General features: G+C 43.8%; 3 protein-coding genes across 4 annotated transcripts; 2 read left to right on the top strand and 1 right to left on the bottom strand.

Annotated features, from left to right (window-relative positions):
* The first annotated feature begins 4,991 nt into the window (after nucleotides 1-4,991).
* Nucleotides 4,992-12,947, top strand: atmin (ATM interactor). Its single transcript, XM_056608037.1, is given in 5 exon segments — nucleotides 4,992-5,470; nucleotides 7,979-8,104; nucleotides 8,208-8,407; nucleotides 8,536-8,651; nucleotides 8,654-12,947. Coding segments are annotated over 5 exon segments (2,355 nt in total). The 5' UTR covers nucleotides 4,992-5,236; the 3' UTR covers nucleotides 10,333-12,947.
* LOC130403622 (uncharacterized) lies at nucleotides 11,848-14,592 on the bottom strand. 2 transcript variants are annotated; one of them, XM_056608038.1, is made up of 3 exons: nucleotides 14,358-14,592; nucleotides 14,025-14,228; nucleotides 11,848-13,597 (listed from the first exon to the last, which is right to left on the bottom strand). In XM_056608038.1, exons 2-3 carry the CDS (start codon nucleotides 14,196-14,198, stop codon nucleotides 12,656-12,658), a joined length of 1,116 nt encoding a protein of 371 aa, XP_056464013.1. In that variant the 5' UTR covers nucleotides 14,199-14,228; nucleotides 14,358-14,592; the 3' UTR covers nucleotides 11,848-12,655. The 2 variants fall into 2 exon arrangements, with proteins under 2 accessions (XP_056464013.1, XP_056464014.1); XM_056608039.1 differs by having other exon boundaries at nucleotides 14,025-14,592.
* A 694-nt stretch (nucleotides 14,593-15,286) lies between these two features.
* LOC130403959 (protein phosphatase 1 regulatory subunit 3E) lies at nucleotides 15,287-19,625 on the top strand. The gene has a single exon (XM_056608511.1). It carries the CDS (start codon nucleotides 15,467-15,469, stop codon nucleotides 16,391-16,393), a length of 927 nt encoding a protein of 308 aa, XP_056464486.1. The 5' UTR covers nucleotides 15,287-15,466; the 3' UTR covers nucleotides 16,394-19,625.
* Nucleotides 19,626-21,543: the final 1,918 nt, after the last annotated feature.

Here is a 21,543-nt window from a genome sequence, read left to right on the forward strand (position 1 = left end):
GCAATCATTTGTGGGAATATCAACTGTAAGAATGTAAGTCATAATAATGACCTGTGTGCAATGTATGATAAAATTGTGAACTGTCTAGTTGTTGGAAGTGAACCACTGAGAAGAAAAGTGGTGAAACAACATATTGTGAGACCAGGGTGGAATGAAGTATGTTCATGAAGTTCATATGGAGGCAAAAGATGCTTTAAGAAGATGGGTTTTAGCAGGAAAACCGAGGCATGGCCCAGTCTGTGAGCACAAGGTACGGACTAATGCTAGATTTAAATATGCTGTGTGTTTTATAAAAATAAATGAGCAGACTATGAGGGCGAACTCTATGGCGAAAAAGTTACAAATTAATAATGTATATGAGTTCTGGAAGGAGGTGAAGGTGGTAAACAACAGCAAGATGCCACTGCCTTCTAGCATTGATGGCATTACTGAACCTGAAAACATTGCAGAGCTATGGAGGAGACCCTATGAGAACATTTTTAACTGTGTGAAGAGTGAAGTGTTTAACATAGGTGAAATACCTCACAGTGATGGTGTAGTCATCGGGCCAGATGAAGTATCTTATGCTATTGAGAAACTTAAAATAAACAAAGCCTGTGGGCAGGATAAAATAACAGCAGAACATCTGAAATACTCTAGCCAAAGTATTTCAGTGTTACTTGCTCTATGCTTTTCTGGGTTAATGAAGCATGGCATAATCCATGTTATCTGTCTTGTTGATACCTGTAGTTAAAAATAAGACTGGTCGATTAACTAGTATTGATAACTATAGGCCTATTGCACTTGCAAGTATACTGTCCAAGGTACTAGAAGGGATCCTTATGGATAGGCTTGCAGATTATATAGCATCAACAGATAACCAGTTTGGCTTTAAGAGTAAGCATGGAACTGATCTGTGTATTTATGCACTTAAAGAAATTGTCCATAGGTACAGATCACGAAATAGCATAGTCTTCATGTGTTTCCTGGATGCGTCAAAAGCCTTTGACCGTATCAATCATGGGAAACTGTTTGCTAAACTACTTGAGCGAGGGGTCCCCTCTTATATAATTAGGATACTGCAGTTCTGGTACTCTCACCAAACTATGCAAGTTAGGTGGGGGATGAGTATATCCACACCCTTCTATGTCTCCAATGGAGTGCGGCAGGGCGGAATTCTGTCCCCGCTACTATTCAATCTGTACATGGATCATCTATCTGATGAGCTAAAGGAGTGTAGAACTGGCTGTTTGGTGGGGGATAGCCTCATTAATCATATGCTTTACGCTGATGATTTGGTGGTACTGTCTCCCTCCAGTGCTGGCCTGCAGCAGCTTCTTAGAATATGCTGTCAATATGGCTTAATGTATGATATCAAATTTAACTCAACGAAGAGTTTGGTACTGATTGCTAGAACCAAGGAGGATAGGAGGCTTGTCTTTCCTTCTTTCTCACTGGCAGGTGAACCGCTAGTGGTTGTAAAGAAGGTTAAATATCTGGGACATGTGATAAGAGATGACCTCTGTGATGATGATGATGTGCAGCGTCAGTGTGGTATACTGTATGGGCAGGCAAACATGCTGGCGCGCAAATTCTACATGTGTACTACTGATGTTAAAATATCGCTCTACAAAGCGTATTGCACTCCAATGTATACTGCCCACCTGTGGTGTAATTACAGTAAAGCGAAAAATGAAAAAACTTAATGTGGCATATAATGATGCTCTGAGAATTTTGCTTAAAACTCCCAGGGGGGGTAGTGCCAGTGAAATGTTCGTGACAAACAATGTGCCCACTTTGAATGCTGTTCTGAGAAATGTTATGTATAGATTCATGGGTAGATTGACTGGGTCTATGAACACGATTATTGTGTCTCTAATTGATATCTCTCCGAGTGACCAACAAGGTACTCATCTTGCCTCTGGAAACATTGGACCCGAAGCTTGTATGTGTTTTAATTATGTTTGTATTATGATTGATAATGCCTCATTTGCATTCCTTCTTAAATGTTTTATATTGTTTTATATATGCGCGTGTGTGTGTGTGTGTGTGTGTGTGTGTGTGTGTGTGTGTGTGTGTGTGTGTGTGTGTGTGTGTGTGTGTGTGTGTGTGTGTGTGTGTGTGTGTGTGTGTGTGTGTGTATTTATATGCGTATATATATATGTGAATATAATATGTGTAGTCTGCTGTCTATGTGGACCTTCCTGTGTCTTGAATAAAGTTATAATAATAATAATAATCGAATGTGCAAATTATTGTTGCCTATACTTGGGTTATATATAAAAGAATAATCGGTTAACTCCATTCACTGAACGGGGCGATCCACTTTATTTCCAGCGCTCCCAACACAGAGTCAAAACAGCGACCCACACGCATACACTTCCGTTCTCCTCCTTCAGAATAAGAGTCCTAACAGGAACTGGGTTACATACGTGTCCCTTCATCACAGACTGTAGGAATGTCACCCACCCTCCATCACGTACGACACTGACGCTCGTAATCTGTAGTGCAAGGGAGTTCGTGCACAGATCCCTGAGACAAACGGCTACGCGCACACATGCAAATCCATAGCGAGTGACGTAGGACGTAAAGTCCCGCCCAGGTCGAAGTGGCGTCGATCCCGTTTCTTTGCTCACTGTCTCAACCCTACATCTCAACCCTAACCCTCATTGCTCATGCTCATTGCTACCCCTCATTGCTACCCCTAACCGACCCTACCAAATGGGACAACCCTACCCTGTGACGTCATCATGGCCTCCCCGTGCCCCCTAGCAGATAACCAGACCCCTGGTAATGTTACAAGAGACAGACTGGCTGCCATTGTCTCGGGCAACGAGCAAGACCCATTGTAAAGATGTTTAACCTGAAATGGTATTTATATTTTGTAATTGGCATGTTTAAATAAAGTGTTGAAAAAAAAATAAAAAAAATAATACTATTTGTCCCTCGTAATATACCTTTATTTTGAATGTCACTTAGCTACATGTTAAAGGTGTGTGAGTGCACCCTTAGATAATAATCGGTTAAGAACAAGAACACTTTAGAAGAAACACTTTATTTAAATAAACACTGAACCACACATCTAAAAATACACACACACGCACACCTAAAAATACACACACACACACACCCTCTCTCAGCTTTTGAGAGAATGGTGGAGAATCACATCTTCTCCACCATTCCGCCAACTTTGCCTCGCTCTCCTCATGCCTCGCCTGCTCCCTGGCACTCTCCTCTTGGAAGGGGTGTCTGGGGTGGTGGAAGAGGTGCCTGGGGTGGAGGAGCATGAGGGAGAGGTGGGGGGCTGGTGGCAGTGGACTCAACGATGTCCTGAAAGAAAACGAATAAGAAGGAATTAGGAATTATATGCCAGAACTGGGTGATATGGCCATATGTTACGTACAATATATAATAGCTATGTACACAATATAGTACTGCCAAAAATTACATTGATTAACCATGTAATATTACTAATATAATATAATATATTAGTATATATAATATTACTTATAGAATGTTACTAATATAATATAATATATTATATTGTGGTCACTACATATATCAGTATATATAATATTACTTATAGAATGTTACTAATATAATATAATATATTAGTATAAAGCTTATTTTTAACCTGGAGTCACTAGAACATGGAAGATCTGGATATCATACGACATGATATCCAGCCCGGTCTTGCAGCCCGGCCGTCGGACCCCCGCGGGCCGCCCGACCCCGGCTCCCGGCCGGGCCGCAGAGCACGATCACGGGCTGCAGCCCGGCCGAGAACCGGGGCCGGGCGGCCCGCGAAAGTCCGACGGCCGGGCCGCAGAGTGGGCCGCCCGACCCCGGTTCTCGGCCGGGCCGCAGAGCACGATCACGGGCTGCAGCCCGGCCGAGAACCGGGGTCGGGCGGCCCGCGAAAGTCGGCCGGGGACTTTCGCGATCTTCCGCGAAAGTCGGCCATAGACTTTCGCGATCTTCCGAGAGTCCTTGGCCGGGCTTCGAAGCCCGCGGCCGGGCTGCGGAGTATAATTAATAAAATAATTACTAGTTAATTACAGAGAAAATACTTACATTTGTGTTTTTCCAATCCTGTCGCATCTTTTCGTCCTCCATCTTGTCTAGGATATTTCTGGATTTTCCGTTTTCCTCGCAAGGTATTGTGGGAGCAAGTCAGAACTGAATCGCTTTGAGGGTGCCCATCGAAAATCTCAATTTTGAGGGGATGTTAGCCCTCCCCCTTACCCCTTAAAGCTACCTTAAAGTGGTATTGGGACATTGCTCCACGGTGCGTGCACGCGCAACAGCGAGGGCTAGGGCTGAGATTTTCTTTAGAGCAAAGGAATGGGAAAGGGCCTTTTATAGAGTCCCTGTTACCAGCATGGTTGCCATGTCGCTCTCGTGACTTCGTCACATTCTCTGGCCAATCAGTGGCCGGCCGTCTGCCGACGTCACCTTTTAGCATCGGCTCAGCCGCTTGGAACCTAGAGCGAGGCGGTACTAGAAAGAGCAGCCACTTCAGGTACCAGATACCATGTTTTCGCGGTGGAAACGCAAAAAATTAGTCGAGTCGAGTCGAGTCGTGTCGAGCTGGTCCGTACCATGCAGTAGAAAAGCTGACTTTAATTTGTCTGTGTAGATCTCAGTGAGGACCCTTGGGAGACAAGTCTTGCTGCTATATTTTAACACTCACAGGACAATCATCTATGAGATAGCATAAACAATCAACATAGTAGGCTAAGTTTATTATGCATTGACAAAGAAAATGCAAGTGTCAACATTTATAAACGATAAATAACCATAGAAATGGCTATTAATCATATAAGACAATGTCCTGTATGAGAGGAAATATGCTATGTATGATTTAATTAGAATAGGTGAACTGTGAAGTGAAATCTGCCTTGTCCGAGATTTTATCCTCGATGCATGTATTGCACTATTTCCAGCACTAGGTGGTGCATTTGCTTTGCATTGCTCAATGTAGACTCCGCCTACATTTAGCGAGCACCATCTGCGGGTTGCAGTCAGGGATACTTGGGCCTCGTGTAGTACACGCCGCGGTCAAAAACACGGTGCGCTCCGTGCTCCCAACTGCGCATGCGTAAACAGTACCTGGTTGGTATGGAGCATTATCCACGGCGGCGGGTGGTGACTGCATCGGTTAGCACTACGGCGTCGAGGTGTTAAATGGCAAACATACGTATATGCTGCTACTGGGCTTTCTGCACTACAAGCTAGCGGTTGTCAACGTACAATCATGGCTGCCTATGCGTCTGCTGGGAAAGGGAATCACAAAGCCAGCGCTTCCAGAGGAAGTGCGAAATCAAACGAAGAGTCTCCTTCGCAGTCCCGGGAGATAATAACGCCGTCCATCGTGGAGCTGACCAAAGAAGTGAGGACTAACATACTCTGCACTGTGGAAAGCTGTGGGAAAATCCTCCCCAACACACCTGCGTTGAACATGCATCTGGTGAAATCCCACAGAGTGAAGGTAATGGTCGAAGTGAGCCCACTGGTCATGCTGGTTTATTTGTGGCTCACCAACACAACACTGGGAGTGGGGGGGAAACGTCAAGTCATGTGTATGTACTTAATAAACGCTAATACGACGTTATAATGTGGTGGTGTCAATGTCGCTCACCTAAACAGCACTATGCGATACATGGTTAAGGTCACAGTGTGATTTGACCAAACCCGCGATTTCTTCGTGGTTTTGTCCATTTAACACCACCCACCACTACGGGTTGAGCAAAAAACAGCCAATTTATATGGGATTTTATTTAATTATTATTCATCTGTCGTCTGTTTCTTCGCCTTACGAATTCAATGTGGGAGTCGCATTGAGTCGATCTGTCTTTTGTTGTATAGGGTATTTTCTCTCTCTCTCTCTTGGGGAATGTCTCCTTTTGTCCCTTTTGTCCTTTGCACACATTGAGTTATTTTGAGTGTGAATGTGGCATTTTAATTTGTTCTTCGGATAACTGAGTGGCCGGAGGCCTGCTGAATGAATATGTCAGCACAGTTGTTATGAAGATGCGATACTGATGTTTTGAAGGACTTGGGTTGAAATTGTTGTGATTGGTCAGTTTAGAACGATTTCAAGTTTCCGCTGAACGGAATGATACTATATATAATATTTATAATACCACTTAAGTCGGTTGCATATGTTTCCTTCAGAAAGTTGGTTTGGGAGATATTGTGTGGTGGTTTACATCCGGTCCCGTGTAACATGGTTACGCCTTCATGGTAGTGATCAGATGCCACACTCCCTTCAACACATGCTTTCCAAAAATAGAAGTGTCCACTACTTAACAATTATTAATTTGTTGACACTTAATTGTTCGCTGATTATTCGCCAGAGGCGAATAATTTTTTTAGTATATACTACACGAGAACGCTCCAAAAATAAACCGTCACGCAATAACCCGAGTTTGAGATGTCAATCATGGGATCTTGCCAAATATGAGATAGCGAACCAATCAAATTGCGCCATCTTAGGAGGTTCACGTGTAGCATATACTAACATTAAATATCCCAGATCCTGAATTTGACCTTGAATTGGCCAATCAAGATAATAAGTTGCCCAAATAAACCGTCGAAACATCTAGGTTTTGAGTAAGTGTGTTGTTGAGTAAGTTCTATAGCAGAATGAATGGACCTCAACAAATGCTGTGACTAATATGGTGCTGCTCTATCATCAACAAATATTAGATAATGTTCTGGCGTGGGGGCACTATCAGGCCCTCAACATATTTCAAGATGTGGAGAGAATGAAGTGCAATGCCCTTAAATTGACAGAAAACATTGCTAGTGAGCAATGTCAGATTGGTTTTGCCCGAATTGGCGACATGTCTCACGTTTTCAGTGCCCCCTCTATTTATCCATGTTTCATTGCTTTGTTCATTCATCTGTGTATTGAGAAAAGCTCTTGATGACTCTTTGTAGTGGAATGATGGAACCCAGACCGTACAACACATTGTTCAGGAGACAATGTTCTGAAAGGAATTCAATATTAGCTACAATATTATTCTTCATTGCTTTTGGTTTGGGAGATACTGTATGACCTTGTCAGTTATCTATTCATACGCTTTCATGGGCTGTACTAGATTCAGAGGAATTCATGATCCTGGGAGAATGTCTTGATGTGATTATTTTCTTTTTTTTAATTTGTTTCTCACGCAAAGTGTAATTCAGTCATGGATATTGGAGTACAGACCTATCATCAAATCTAGGATGGATGAAACCTACAAATACAATGAACCTCATTTCAATGTTTCATATTATGATTTGTAATCTATTATAAACTTTACAATAATGTTGTAACGTTGGATAACCCCCCCCTCTAACAGGTGTCTAGTCTACCAGGGATCATATGTCAAAGATGGGAGTCCACTGTGATAAGAGGTTGAGTTATATAGTTATTAATAATAGAAAGAATATAACATTAAATATGCATAATCAGTAGTGACTGAGTGTAGCAGGAGTGGAACAAGTGCTCTGGGGATGTGGTATGATTTTAAACGCAACATTGAACCAGCCCTTGTACCCAGCCAAAGAGACCAAAACTAAAAGGATCCAAACCATATGGCACTACACCATCAACCAACGTTGGAGGATAGCAACCGCCTGAAGGCCAAACAGGTTTTCCCCATCGGCTGATGACTATCCCTCAGCTCCGCCCACTCTCTTCCTTCACCCAAACCTCATCACAGGAGCACCAGCCGAAGGACAGAGGGTCACACCGGAACGATTGGACACAGACTTGAATCCTTATCATCATTATATTTCCAATGGACTGCGAAATATATAAGAGTAATTTTGTGTGGTTGCGTATTTCCACATTTCTTGTTTTGATTACTTTGATTATTGGCCACACTACAAATATAGTATGTTTTTTAATTTCTGTTTACCTCTGTAAAAAATGTAATTTAATGTATTTTTAAATCACCCATTAAATGTGAGGCTAACGCAAATCTTTGTATTTAATGTTTACCATCAGGAAGGCCTCGTCAACCCTACCATTAGGAAAGAGCTGACTGCGTCCAAGAAGCTTTACAGCTGTCCTATTGAGGGCTGCCCCAGAGGCCCTAACAGGCCCTTCTCCCAGTTTTCACTCGTCAAACAAGTAAGGCCTTCCCTGTTCTTCATTTTTCAATCACAGAATATTTCTTGATTTTCTTATGCAAGCCAAAGATTGTAATTCCTCGGTTGATTTGTATTATTCGCAGCACTTTATGAAAATGCATGCAGAGAAGAAGCACAAATGTTCCAAATGCAACAATGGCTACAGTACGGAGTGGGACCTGAGGAGACACACGGAGGACTGTGGGAAGACCTACCGGTGCACCTGCGGATGCCCGTATGCAAGTAGGGCTGCACTGTTGTCTCACATCTACCGGACGGGACATGAGCTCCCCACAGAACACAGGTATGCAAACAACAACAACAACTCAAATCTCAACCACAAGATTTCATCAAGTGTGGTTGGCTGTGTTAAAATTTCTTTCATTCTTTTGTAATTCATTCCCCACGTTCTCTGTTGCTCTTACATTTCAGGATTCCCCCAGTGAAGAAACGTAAGATGGAGAAATTGATAAGCAGTTCTGTTAAGGTGCGGCAAAACGAGTCAACCTGTCAAAATCTAAGTGCCAACAAGGAACTATCAGTGGGGTTTTTTCTGCGGAAACAAATAGTCATGCACCAGACACGCCCAATCCAACCTCATACCTCCAGAGAAGCCACAAAAAAATGCTCCTGCCCAAGCCCAAGATGGCCCTGGTCAATTTCCCTGTGATGCAGCTGACTCACCTCCCTGTCCTAGTACCATCCACAGAGAGTGGTGCTCTGAGGTCCGTCGTGCTTACGATGGACTGCAAGGGCTCCCTCAGCGCTCTTCAGCTGCTGCCACAAGCAATGGGGGCTATGGTGCCCCACCTGGACTCCAAAGCCCTGGGCTTCAAGGAGAGCTTCCTTTCTTCGCGTTCTAGCCTTGGGCCCATCAGCACTGGGGTGCAGGTGAGTCTAGAGCCTTTGTACTCACAGGATCCAGCCAGTGGCCTTGGAGGTCTTCATGGCAGAAGCACATCCACAAACATTCAGACGGACATATCATGCCTATCTAGGATGCCCTTAGGGGCAGGAGTCGGTGTAGGTATGGGAGTGTGTGCGGTTGGTGATCCACCCGTGTCTTCTTGTGCCCAGACAGACATAAGTGTCAGTGCCGAGGTGCTTCTGCCCGTCAGTGTGGAAACTCAGACGTTCCCCTCCACCAAAGCTAAATCCACTATTGCCGCTCAGACAGACGGTCTCTGCCTCAGCCAAATACCCTGCTCTGGCCTGTTGGTTTCTGCCCCAACCTCCAGGCAGACCCAGACAGGCTGCCCGAGTGCTGTGTCGCAGTCCAGGGACAGGGTTCAGGTCGACCAGGCGGTGATGTGTTCGGACCTGTTTGCTAGTGACTTTCTGAGCGTCTCCACACAGACTTCTCTAGCCTTGGAACAATCTGCGGCCGCAGGAGTGGGCAGTCTCTATGAGGACGTGAAGTCGGCAGGGCCTATGTGTTTCGGTGTCCAGACCGACGACCTCAACTCCAATAGTATGTCGGACAACCAGACCCAGACCATGACCTTCCTCCACGACCTGGAGAACATGTTGTCTGACTCGATGTCGGGCCACCAGGTGCTGGAGGATAACACTGCAGGCTGTGGGCCAGGCCTGGACTCTGTTCAAGACCAGCACACGGGTATCGACTTTGACTTTGAAGAGTTCCTTAATACCGTGCACATCCAGACCCAAACGGAGGAGAGTGAGCTCAGAGGGCTGGGCAGTGACACACCGCTGGAGTCTCTGGACATTCAGACCCAGACTGACTTCCTCTTGCTGGAAGAACTGGAACAAAGCACTGGGCACAGTCGAACGCAGGCCACTGACCTCGAACTGGAAATGTTTGACACGCACACGCAAACTGACCTCAACTTCCTGCTGAGTGCCGGCAACCGCATGCCGCTTGGCAGCATCCTGGGACACTCCAGCTTCTCCATGAGCACAGAGTCGTCTGACACGGAGACCCAGACGGACGTCCCCCCTCCGCCTCTAGGCCTTTCGCCCCAGCTCCCCGTCCCTCACACGGAGCAGGGCCGGTTGCTGAGCAGCACAGAGACCCAGACCAGCACCTGCCAGGTGGACGGCCTCTCGCACCTCTTTCTGACCAGCAACGAAACCCAAACGGTCATGGATGACTTCCTGTCGGCGGACCTGGCCTGGAATATGGAGTCCCACTTCAGTTCCGTGGAGACCCAGACGTGCGAGAGTCTGTGGGCCCTCTTACGGCACCCGGACAAACCCAACAGTTGAAGGCCTCTCTGTGCTACTGCTACCCACGATGAATGTGTCTGCTCTCAATTGTCGTCCTGGATAACACGTGGTGTCCTGGTAAGCTTGGAGCATCTGGAAGGCCTATGAACATTCCATGAAGGGAGACGTGCCCTTGCGTATTTCCTGTCATACACCCAGATAGCTAAGATGCACTTTATTATCTCACTGGGCATGATTTATTGACTCCTGCCCGTTTACATATTTATTTGCACATAGGATAACCTTGTATGCGAGTCCTGTCTAGAAAACATGTTTACTTCTATCGTTTAAATGTATATTTTGATTTGTATTATAGCACTAGTGGATGCTGTCTTTGTCTGTATTAGCAGTTTAATAATTGTAACACTATTGTGCATTAAATCGAGTCACCATCTTAACAAATACCAAATGATGGTTCCCCCCCTGCCCACACTCTCCCAAATCTTTTTGTGAAAGATGTGTATATACAGTTCATCATGTAATCCGTTTGACACTGGCCTCATTATTATCCATTATTGGTGGCAAGATATGCATGTCCTTCAGGTATGTTGTACCTTGGGGCATTATCACTGTGAAAACCATCCTGAATTAGTTTCCTAACAAAGAAATAAATAAATCTTCAATCTCAAGTATGTAAGGAATTCACCAGAGCCATGAAAGTACTCAGTAACCCAAATCCGTTAATTAGACGTGGCACAAATTATTTAAATGCTAAGCTCAGTTCTTCGATACATTGTAATGATGCATTGTAGTTTAATGCAAGTACTTAGGTTGTTGTGGTCTTATGATCCATATTTCTGTAGGTCACCGGCTAGACAACCCCCTTGAGGATAGTTCCAAGACAAGGGTGTCGTCCACCTTGACTTATTCATTAGCTGACTAGGTGTATACAATAGCAGCAGTTTGTGCTGAAGTTTTAGGCGGTGTTGTGCTGCACTAAAACACTGAGGCTTAGAGTACAGTTCAGCTACTCTCCCTCCAGTCAGAGACGTTGTTGTTTTTGCAAACCATATTAAATTTCCTCCATCTTTAATTACTGAATTCCGTCTTTGTCCAATGGGACTCATGCATCGTGCATTGATTTTTATTTGTATATTTTTTTCGATGCAAGATACTGTACAACCTGTTGGTTCCTTTCGTGTGTTTGTCAGTTACCTCATTTGCACGGACACCTTTTTTTGAGTTATAGGGGAACAGTTGGATATACAGCAAGCCTTGAGTATTTCTTAATTTTATTTCTGTGCCTTAATCAGAGTATTTTATTTTTATTTTGTTCCAGATATACTTTTTGTCTTTGGAGATGTCACCTAAAAGAAACAAAGGAATGTATGTGGCATTATGCCCAAATCTTAACTTGCTTTATTTTGTAATGTATTGAACCCAAGGTTAAGTGCAGTATTTTGACCTTACTTCAAATCATTTATTGTTCTGTGTATACTGTTTCTAAAAGGTTAATGGATGTAAATGAAGCAAAGAAGAAAAGCTTGAAGATGTTGAATTGTCATAGTTCGCAGTGGTTAATACAGTGTTTTATTTTCCATAAAATTCATCGCATGAAGAATTTATATATTCTTCCAATACAAATGATTATTTTCATTTTATTGGTGGCCTTCGGTGTTTGCCTAAATGTTTAGAGTTCCAGATTGCATTGTTGGTTTCTTTGTCCAAGCTGTACTGCTGATGATCTCAATAAACTAAGGGAACAGTGTATTACATTACATTACTCATTCAAAAAAGTTTAGCCTTGCAGCATCACATTTACGTTTTAAGATCCATTTTTAAGTAAGTTTCAGTTACAAACCTGATACCTTTTAAAATGTTTCTAATTGAGCTACAGCAATAAGATATCTGTATAACTTGGCTTCCATATATGCTCACAATGTAGTTTCATGGTTTCCGATGTTTATTTGGATAAAAAAAAGGAGGTTTGACTAAGTTAAGACCATCATGTGTATAACATTATAGCCACAGCCTCCAACACAAATTAAGGTTGTTGGCTTTGAGGCAGCAGCCATCGTTGCCGGACAACTAGAACATACATTTGATGGAATTATTTAGGAACCATATTAAAGACACATCTATCCACATGGGTTTGAACACCAAAAAAAACCTGGGATAGTGTAACACTATGACACACCTGCCATGAGTTTATTAATAACATATTTTTATAACTTTTAAGACACAAATAAGATGAAATCTGCTGTGATTCTGTCATGAAGTTAAATATTAATACATCAATCATTATCGTGACTTACCAAATAAGAAAATCATAGATCCTCTTTGCTACTTTTATTTGCACATGCATAGTGAGGGGAGTGTGTATTCAAAGCGGTCTTTGGCTGGAAACCACTATTGGGACCTTGGTCCCAAAAAGAACAGGCAGCTGTGGAGTGGGGGATCTTTCGTGCCGGCTGTACTCACTGCCAGTCCGCACGGCCTGCCTCAAATGCTGGCCTAAGGAGACTGTAGTCCGGTGCATGGTGTCAGTTATTTTGCCCAGAGGCACACTGTACCTCTTTAGAATGGGCAGAGTGTAAGTGGAGAGCAAATGCCGTTTTTTTTCCTGAGAGTGACAACAATACATGCCTTTGGGTGGAGCGCTCGGCCTGTGGGTGTCCTTAGTCGGCTCCGTGTTTGTCAGCGTGTCGGCTCCTCCTGTTTCCTCTGTTCTCTTCACACCTCTGCCCTCCCTGGCTGCCGTTTGCGCCACCACACCGCCCGTCTCCGCGCTCCCTCCTGCGGCGGATCCGCCTCCCGCGAGGCTCTCCCTGACGCAGACCTGCCGGACAACTCCTTGGGAAGCCAACTGGGGTGCTCTTAGAGGGGGCAACACTGTGAAGCTGTTGATGGGATTACCCAGGTCAGGTTGGAGGCTCATCAGCGCCGGGTCTTTAGAACACAGGTAGTCTTGATACAGGTAGTCAGTCAGCAATGGCTGGAGGACCTCTCTTGGGACTTCTGTGTCGTCGGCCATCTTGTCCCCGAGGACAAGGTGGTTCTGGTGGGCCTCCTTCAGTGGGGAAGACCCCACTGTCGTGTTGTAGAGTTTTTTCTGGGTACCTGACACTGTGGCGTCACTCTCCTGGGGATTCCCATCAGACTCTGGGTCAAACTCAGGGGGCCAGTCCGGGGTGAGGGCCTCCAGGGGCCTGATGTCGACACACAGGAGACAGTGGGGGTCCTGCTCGTCGCTCTTGGTTCTCCTACAGTTTCTCGCAGGGAGAAACATGCAGCTCAGTGCAGAGACTCTGTTCCAACCATGGACCTGTCCCAGAAGCACGTACTGTTATTTCCTATCAAGTTTCATGTTAAAGTTATGCATGAGGACGTAGGTCGACGTTAGCATTAGAAGCATTTGGTCAACTTGCTTGGTTTTTTTTTATGTCTGATGCCAATCTACTGTGTCATACATTGTCATCAAATTGTGTTTCCTTGATATTTAAAGTGAGTATGAGCATTCAAGTGAGAAGATGAAAAATGATGATGAAAAATGTTTAGCCTTACCATTAAAACAACTAACCATGTTAATTAAGTAGACACTAGCTATTAGCTAATACAACAACAAATGGACAAATTGGCTCCATCTGCTGCTGGAATAAAATACAATTAAAGGTACAAGAAAAATGTATTCAAAGGAATCTAGACATGTAAAGTTGGTCAAGGAGTGAGTAAGGGAGTGTATGGTTACTTACAGCCTCGTCCCAATCAGAGGAGTCGTAGAGATCACACGGATCCTGTTCCTTCATGGAGTACTCGTCGCTCATGTCCTGTAGTAGGCCTACCATGTAAGAGACGTCCTCCTCTGCTAGACCGTTCTCCTCGGACTCCTCCGCACCATCCTGGTCCACTTCCTTAACGGTTTCCATTATGCAAGGGGACGGCACCTAGTTCACATGCTTAAAATGTAAATGCACAAGTCAATTTAAACCACACAACATTAAATTGTTTTAAGTTTCTTCTATCCAAAATACTGTCTTTCTATAGGGTAAAATAACAATGCAGTCTGTTGTGAGGGCATAAGTTACATTGTCAAGGATTCACTGGTTGTTGCTTCACGGATCAAAACGAAGCAGGATCGGATTTTGGGGGATGAACGGACAGGCTTGGTCACCACTAACATAGACTCCGACCAGCGTCGTCCCACAATCACACACAACACTGAGCCATCATATCTGTATTTAGCAAAGCACGAGTCCAAATGGTGTATCCGCGCCGTGAACGAGAAATGTGATCCAGAGAGTAGGAGAGTAGTAGCGTCGTCGTTATGGCAACCCAGGGGGACCGCGTTGGCACGACGTGTGACGTCAAGGAAAATGGGAGGAGCAACATGCCGTGGGAATGTGGTGACGTAATCGAAATATATTTTACAATTAAAATTAAACACATGAGTAGGGCAATTGCAGGGTGTATCGTGTTTTATTATTTTATTTTGTTTGTTTTTTGTATACTAACACAATATAATGCGATGCAAGTAACATAACGTTTTGCTGTAGGCCTAGGCCAAATGGGATGGGATGTTGAGGATGAGTCGAGGCATGTCTTATACTCAAATATTTGGTTTTTTTAAGGCCCATCAGTAGCGTAACGCAAGTGGAAGTTGCGCCTCTAAAATGAGAAGTTGCAGTTGATGATGGCGTACGTTCCTTCTGGCACGTAGCCCCACAAACCACACACACACACACACACACGCACGCACGCACACACACGCACACACACACACACACACACGCACACACCGTACACACACACACACACACACACACACACACACACACACACACACACACACACACACACACACACACACACACACACACACACACACACACACAGAGACGTTGCAAACGACCAGCGATGCTTTAAGGTGAATTTGCTTTATTTACTACAGATTAGTACATTATGTTCTGAATTAAATACATCCCAGCTGATATTGATATGCAGGATGAGCGCTCATCTGGGCGCTGAACGAGCCTGGCCATTATTGGTTAGCGTCGCGTACTGTCAGCCAGTGACGCAACCGGTGCACCTATCCGCGTTTGGGACTCTTGACACCTGACCAATTCGTCTTCTGACTAGCCGGTTTTTATTGATCACGACCGCGTTTTTTGCTCTGCAGTACAGGGGACTGACCTTAATGGAAACCCAGTCCGTTCCGCCTTCCTCTCTGGTCATGCTGCCTCCAAAGACCTGCCTACCCAGGAACTACAGCTGCATTGCCGGGCTGTTCGGGAGCCTGGCAGCGGCCAATCCGAGGCTGGATGATGGAGAGGATTTCGACTACGTGAACGGGACCTGTGAGCCCATCGAAAGCCCCGTGGTGGAGGAGAGACCGAGAGGAAGGGAGATTCTCCTCAAACCTACACAGAGTCCGAACCTCCGTCGGAGATGCAAGTCCCTGCCGACCCCCACAGAGAGAGCTAAATTGGAGATCGCCCGCAGTCGAAGCCCAACAAGTCAGAAGACCGTCCGGTTCGCTGACTCTCTGGGTCTGGAGCTCACTTCGGTGAAACATTTCGACGACGCAGATCTGCCACAGGTCCCAGAACGTATACTGGCCAAATGTCAGGGACCCCTCAACATCCACCATGTGGGTACCAAATTCCCCCGTCCTCCGAGCCAATCAGCAGTCTGTATGGAACTGCAGTTCTCCAACCCAGGCAGACTACCTGATTTCGAACACAAAGTAAGAGAAGTTAAGGTAATGTTGGAAACGTTTGAGGCGGACGAATTCAGCCTATCGGGAGTCGTGCGTGTGTTGAATTTGGCGTTTGAGAAGAGTGTGTATCTGAGATATTCTCTGAACAACTGGATCACATTCATGGACAGTTTGGCGTACTATGTACCTGATTCCAGTGATGGGGTCACCGACAAGTTCTCCTTTAAGATCATCACCCCGACCTTTCTCGAAGGAGGGGGGACATTGCAGTTTGCCATTAAGTATTGCGTAAGTGGGGAGGAGTTTTGGGACAACAATGTTGGGAAAAACTACAAAGTGCGTCGTCACAGGCTTAAAATGTCCCCACCACGTGAATGGGAGAACGGCTGGATCCACTTTATCTAGTGAACCCCGTGCGCGTAATGTGTGCGTAATGCTCACGCAATTAATCCTCGGGCACCCAGAGCTTGATAATGATGTTACTTTTGTTTTCACTTGTCTGCCTAACACCGTCCGTCTGTGATAGTATCGACTTCAACCAACTGAAAACGATGTATCCTGTATGTTCACTTCCAAATAGATATTTGACCAATATAAAAGTAATGGACCTATAGGCTTTAGGTGCCAGCTAGATTCAGGAAGGGACGGTCTTTTGTTCCCTCACCCTGAATTCAGGGCTCGGGAGACTACAGATGGGTGCCCCTTGTGCACGTCGAGGTGGTTATATAAAGAAACACGTGCCACGGAAAACGTGCTGGGCTCTGTCAACTCTATAGGCATCCCTTTCAGAGACGCAGGTTTGGTTTTTACCTGCATCGTCGTTTGGGGCCACTGTTCGTTCTCTCTGCAACAAGTTCCGCTCTCAATGCAAATGGTTCATCAATATAAATTAATATTTCACCAGGGGTCATTGTAGCAGATTCTTCCAGAAATCAGGAAAACGGTGGACGCCAAAACATATATTGGACTGATAGAGAAAATAGTATTTTCGTATTTGTTCTGTCCCCCATTGCCATACAGTTGAAATGCCTTATAAAGGAATTGTTCAATTGAAAAATATTTTAGGAAAACATTCCCAGATATTTATTTTTCAGATTACTTTGGGTTCACATATTTTATTCACCCTTTTGTAATATGTGATATTGGTCTATTCCTAATGTTCTTGAAAGTGTTGTTTAACATGTGGCTTAATGTGTTAGGCCTCCATATTCTGATAAACCAATCTAGCTTAAGGCCTACACATTTCGTTTTGTGTCTATTGTTATTGTTTTGGACACCTGTTCCCCTATTGAACTGAAATGTAGTTGCATGGATGATTACCTCAGACAACTTGTGGACCTAGCTTACATCTGTATATATCCTGGTTTATCTTTTCATGTGGATATAGATTATTTAAAGAGATGCATTTATGATATCATTCTAAATGTTAATCTATTTTTTCAAATCTCAACATTTCCAAAACACTTTTTCCAAAGCAATCATCACCACCTTATAATGAACCGTGTCTACTTTTGGTTTCTGCATTTTAAAAGGAAACTGCCTATACACAAAGAATCAAGCATTAAGTGGAATTTACTGCTCCTAAAATGATCACTTTTGTTTTCCTGTGATCGTCATATATAGTGCAACCAAGGAGGCATTGTGTTTTTCTGTTCCATGTTTCAAATCCATATACAGAAGATGACATACATTAATCAGACAGCCATCATCAACCCACATGTTGGGTCGGTGATCACTGTGTATCTCCACATACCATATAGTAAACATTTTCTTCGGAATTTCGTAACGTTGTTTGGTAGCTCTAGTCTTGAGTTGCCACCAGATTACATCTTTCAACATTAGGCAATCCGGCCCTAATGTCAACATCCATTTGGCATCTTGCTATATCCTCTTCTCACTTCGGGGGGGATGTTGTTTATTCTTAGCCTTTAGAACCATGTGGAAAAAAGTGTTCCAATAGTTCCACTTAGATTTTGGAACACATTCAAAAAGTCATTTGACTTGAAATCTCTATGAGATACCTCCAAAGCTAACACGGTTCGTTGTGGTGCGTCTGGACTGCAAAACTGTTGGGCGTCAGGTGACCTAGCCCGTCCTTCTAACAGCAAAACACTGTGTTGATGTTGGCCATTCTAGTCTGGTGTTATGCTTTGAATATCAAATATTCTGGCATCATCACTTTGTTGTGTATTACGCGGTCACACTTCTGTCTACCTTTCATCTTGTATGCTTATGCTATTAACCAGAGTATTCGCCTATATGTGGTTTGGGCTGAGGCTGCAGGGAATAATCCAGAATTGCTACCGGGCTGTGATGACAACAATTGAACCAATGCTGAATATGAATGGCAAGCTTTAATATATTGTTTTCCGCAACACTATATAATGTGTCTTCTGAGTGTCCTATGGGGCATATTTAATACCAGTTCTTCAATACCGATTCTGGTGCTAGTTTGGAATTAGATGGTTGTTATAGTATGCCAATAACCCATAACATGTTATCAGGCCAAAATAAAGATCCTGCAATTCCATTTAAGATGATTTTACAAGAAGCACCTGGTTTGGATGTGCCCCTTGATGTAGGAAAGAGAAAAGGGCTTCTGGTCTAAAAAGCGACAAGTCATTCCTCTTTGTGTATACAGGAAATCACATTCGGCATACTCATATATAAATATGTATGTAAATGTCTGTTTTCACATTGAATGTGTTTTTGGTGATGTGCAATGTTGTGTACACTCAAATCATTTTAAAAAGGAGAGTGCAATGGGGACGGGAAAGTGAGATGTTGGATACAAAAAACTGTGAAGGCCAAGCATGATGATACTAAAGCACAGTTCTTAATGCATATGATAACCAAGACTTTTAAAAAGAATGAGATGCTTTGTCGATAATATACATATAGTATTATATGATAGCTATTTGAAGCCTTCACGGCCAAATTTAAACACAAAGGAATATTGGTAAATAAAGCATAGAATGAAATATTGATGATGCATATGAATAGAAAGTCGTACCTGAATTGAAAAAGGATGCGAAAAGCACTTTAGTTTGAGTACGTTTTTGAGGAGAGTGACAGTGAAGATTGTTGGGGGAACTGAGAAGTATGTTTACCTGATGGGATTTGAGTGAACATGGAATGAAGACAGAGACACCATCCTGTGGCTAGTGAACATTCGAACCAAGGTTTGTTTTGTTTCCTGCTCAGACCATTTGCCTCACAATGTGAAGTTGACCCATGTTTAACCCTTTGAATTTCTAACCCTTTTTTGTCACTGATGAAACACTTTTAGGCTTGCCAGTGACTATTTTATTGTAAACCTATGCAAGCCCCTTTTTTGGATGTTAATGTTTTAATTTTTTAATTTTCATTACTGTAAAAACTTTTCAACACTGTTTGCATCCACGACTCAGTTAAACATCTTCTTTATATTGTCAAAAACATTGGTAATAAAGGCATTTGTGATGGTCAATTTTGATGTTGAGTATTCTTCTTGAACGTAATCTCTATTTGTAATCATGCAAAAATATCGATCTTATTTGCGAATGCTGAGCTGAGCTGTGACTGTGTAGTTTTATGCTAGCTCAATTGTGCCGTTTCTTCTTGGCCAGGGACTCCAGATATCCATTCATTAAGCTAAAGCAGCTCTGGGGTGGTCCTCGGCCATTGCAGACATGCCGGCAGACATGTCCTTGAATTGATCAGAAGCAGAGGCCACGCCCCCCCCTCTTGAGTTGAATGTGGGGGCAGGGCTCATGCAAAGGGGGTGAGGGTATGGAGTCAGATGATTTATAATCTTAATAATAATATTATCGTTATCATGATCCAGTAGTTCACGTGATCACATTGCTAACATCATCAATCCAAAATAGTGGTTGCGTGAACATTTACAGCTTCATGTTTTCGCCCAAAACTTCTATAAAATAGAACTGCTTTGAGAGCATATATATTGCATCTGTTTAATCAGATGCAATATATATGCAATTGCTCCCATACGCGTCATTGAGTAACTTAACCCATGGAAAACAATATTGACATACCACAAATCTAAAGAGAATTGAGAGCTTGTGTGCGCTTGTGTGTGTGCGTTTGTGTGCGTGTGTGTGTGTGTGTGTGTGTGTGTGTGTGTGTGTGTGTGTGTGTGTGTGTGTGTGTGTGTGTGTGTGTGTGTGTGTGTGTGTGTGTGTGTGTGTGTGTGTGTGTGTGTGTGTGTGTGTGTGTGTGTGTGTGTGTGTGTGTGTGTGTGTGTGTGGGAATAGTCAGTCAGCCATGAAGTGATGCAGTTTAATCTGCCATCAGACTGTTTAGTGCTGTCTGGTTAGAGGGATGCCCTTATATACAGTGTCAGGTTCTGTATAGTACAGAGGAAGGTTTGGCCGACTAGCTCATATTCAGAGTGCGCAAGCTATCAGTGCCATAATAGATAGACGTTGGACCCTTTTCCTCGGCTCTGAACTTGGATCGTTTTCGGTCTGTTTTCAGCTAAGTGAATAGCGTGACAGCAGCCACGTAGCATTCATTCTCTTCCCATAAAAACATTATTTATTACCCTGCACAGGAAGTTCAGGCAGGAAACCCATGCAGCACTGTCGTCTTCTTGAGTTGCGCTACAAACATACACAGGACACGATCTAGCATTGGTGTCTATGACAGACAAGTTATGCAAGTAGCTATTTTACATTCTAGCTCATATCTCAGTCGACCTCTACAGTAGGCAGGGGCTGGTAATATGGTATTTGCTGGGGTGTTGGACTTGTTGGTGGCTAGCTGACTCAATAGTAAATAACTGGCACACAATCAGCCGGGCACTCCAATCGTTCATGTCAACAGCGTAACCGGGAGTGTATTTCCATTCTGAGATCCAGCTGGCTTTAATAATTTAAAGCTCAAATAGTTGATTCTGGTTTCTTGTAATGATCTTGCCTGCCTGGTGGTTATATTCAATATACCTTTACCTTTAGTTTCTACAGCAAATGTATTCAGTGAATTCTTACATTTTATAACATTATCTTTTTCGGCAGATGAAAGGAGGAATTGCAAACGCATGCCATTGGGAAGTGAAGCATATTTAAACACACACACTAATGAGTATTTAAGTAGAAATTTTTCAGTGATAAAACCCATCTGAGATGGTCTCTCTCTAAGGAGGGCAGCCTTGATGAGAACACCTAGAGGCAGTTCCAGCTTTTAATGAGCAAGTCTAGCGCTGTGCGTTTGATTCCCCATGCTGTGCGGAGCTCCACTCCTGGTTGGAGCTCTTACAAGTAAGCTGCTTCACCTCTAGAAACCCAGCACGGGCTCATCGCTGAATCGATATGTTCCTGTAAGTCTGAAGGGGTCTGTTTCATCGTCCGAAGGGCGGCCACCCAATGCCTTAGGAGCCAACTGCGCTACACCGACCAACGACTGAGCGACTAAGGACGACTAACGACTAAGTCACGAACATATGCAGGGAGCAGGAACGCAGAACCAGTGCACAGAAATGGGTGTCTCGTCTCCCGTCTGAATAATGAATGTGGAGCATTCATTGAGACGGTCAACCATGATATTAGTTTGAC

The sequence above is a fragment of the Gadus chalcogrammus genome, chromosome 14 (genome assembly GCF_026213295.1).
Source record: "Gadus chalcogrammus isolate NIFS_2021 chromosome 14, NIFS_Gcha_1.0, whole genome shotgun sequence".
Lineage (NCBI taxonomy): Eukaryota > Metazoa > Chordata > Actinopteri > Gadiformes > Gadidae > Gadus > Gadus chalcogrammus.

What these genes read in the sequence shown, in the direction of transcription:
- LOC130403622 (XM_056608038.1), bottom strand. Translation starts at nt 14,198, where the DNA reads ATGGAAACCGTTAAGGAAGTGGACCAGGATGGTGCGGAGGAGTCCGAG. An exon ending in CCTCTGATTGGGACGAGGCT is followed by an intron (nt 13,598 to 14,024) that starts GTAAGTAACCAT and finishes CTTCTGGGACAG; the next exon opens with GTCCATGGTTGGAACAGAGT.
- LOC130403959 (XM_056608511.1), top strand. Translation starts at nt 15,467, where the DNA reads ATGGAAACCCAGTCCGTTCCGCCTTCCTCTCTGGTCATGCTGCCTCCA.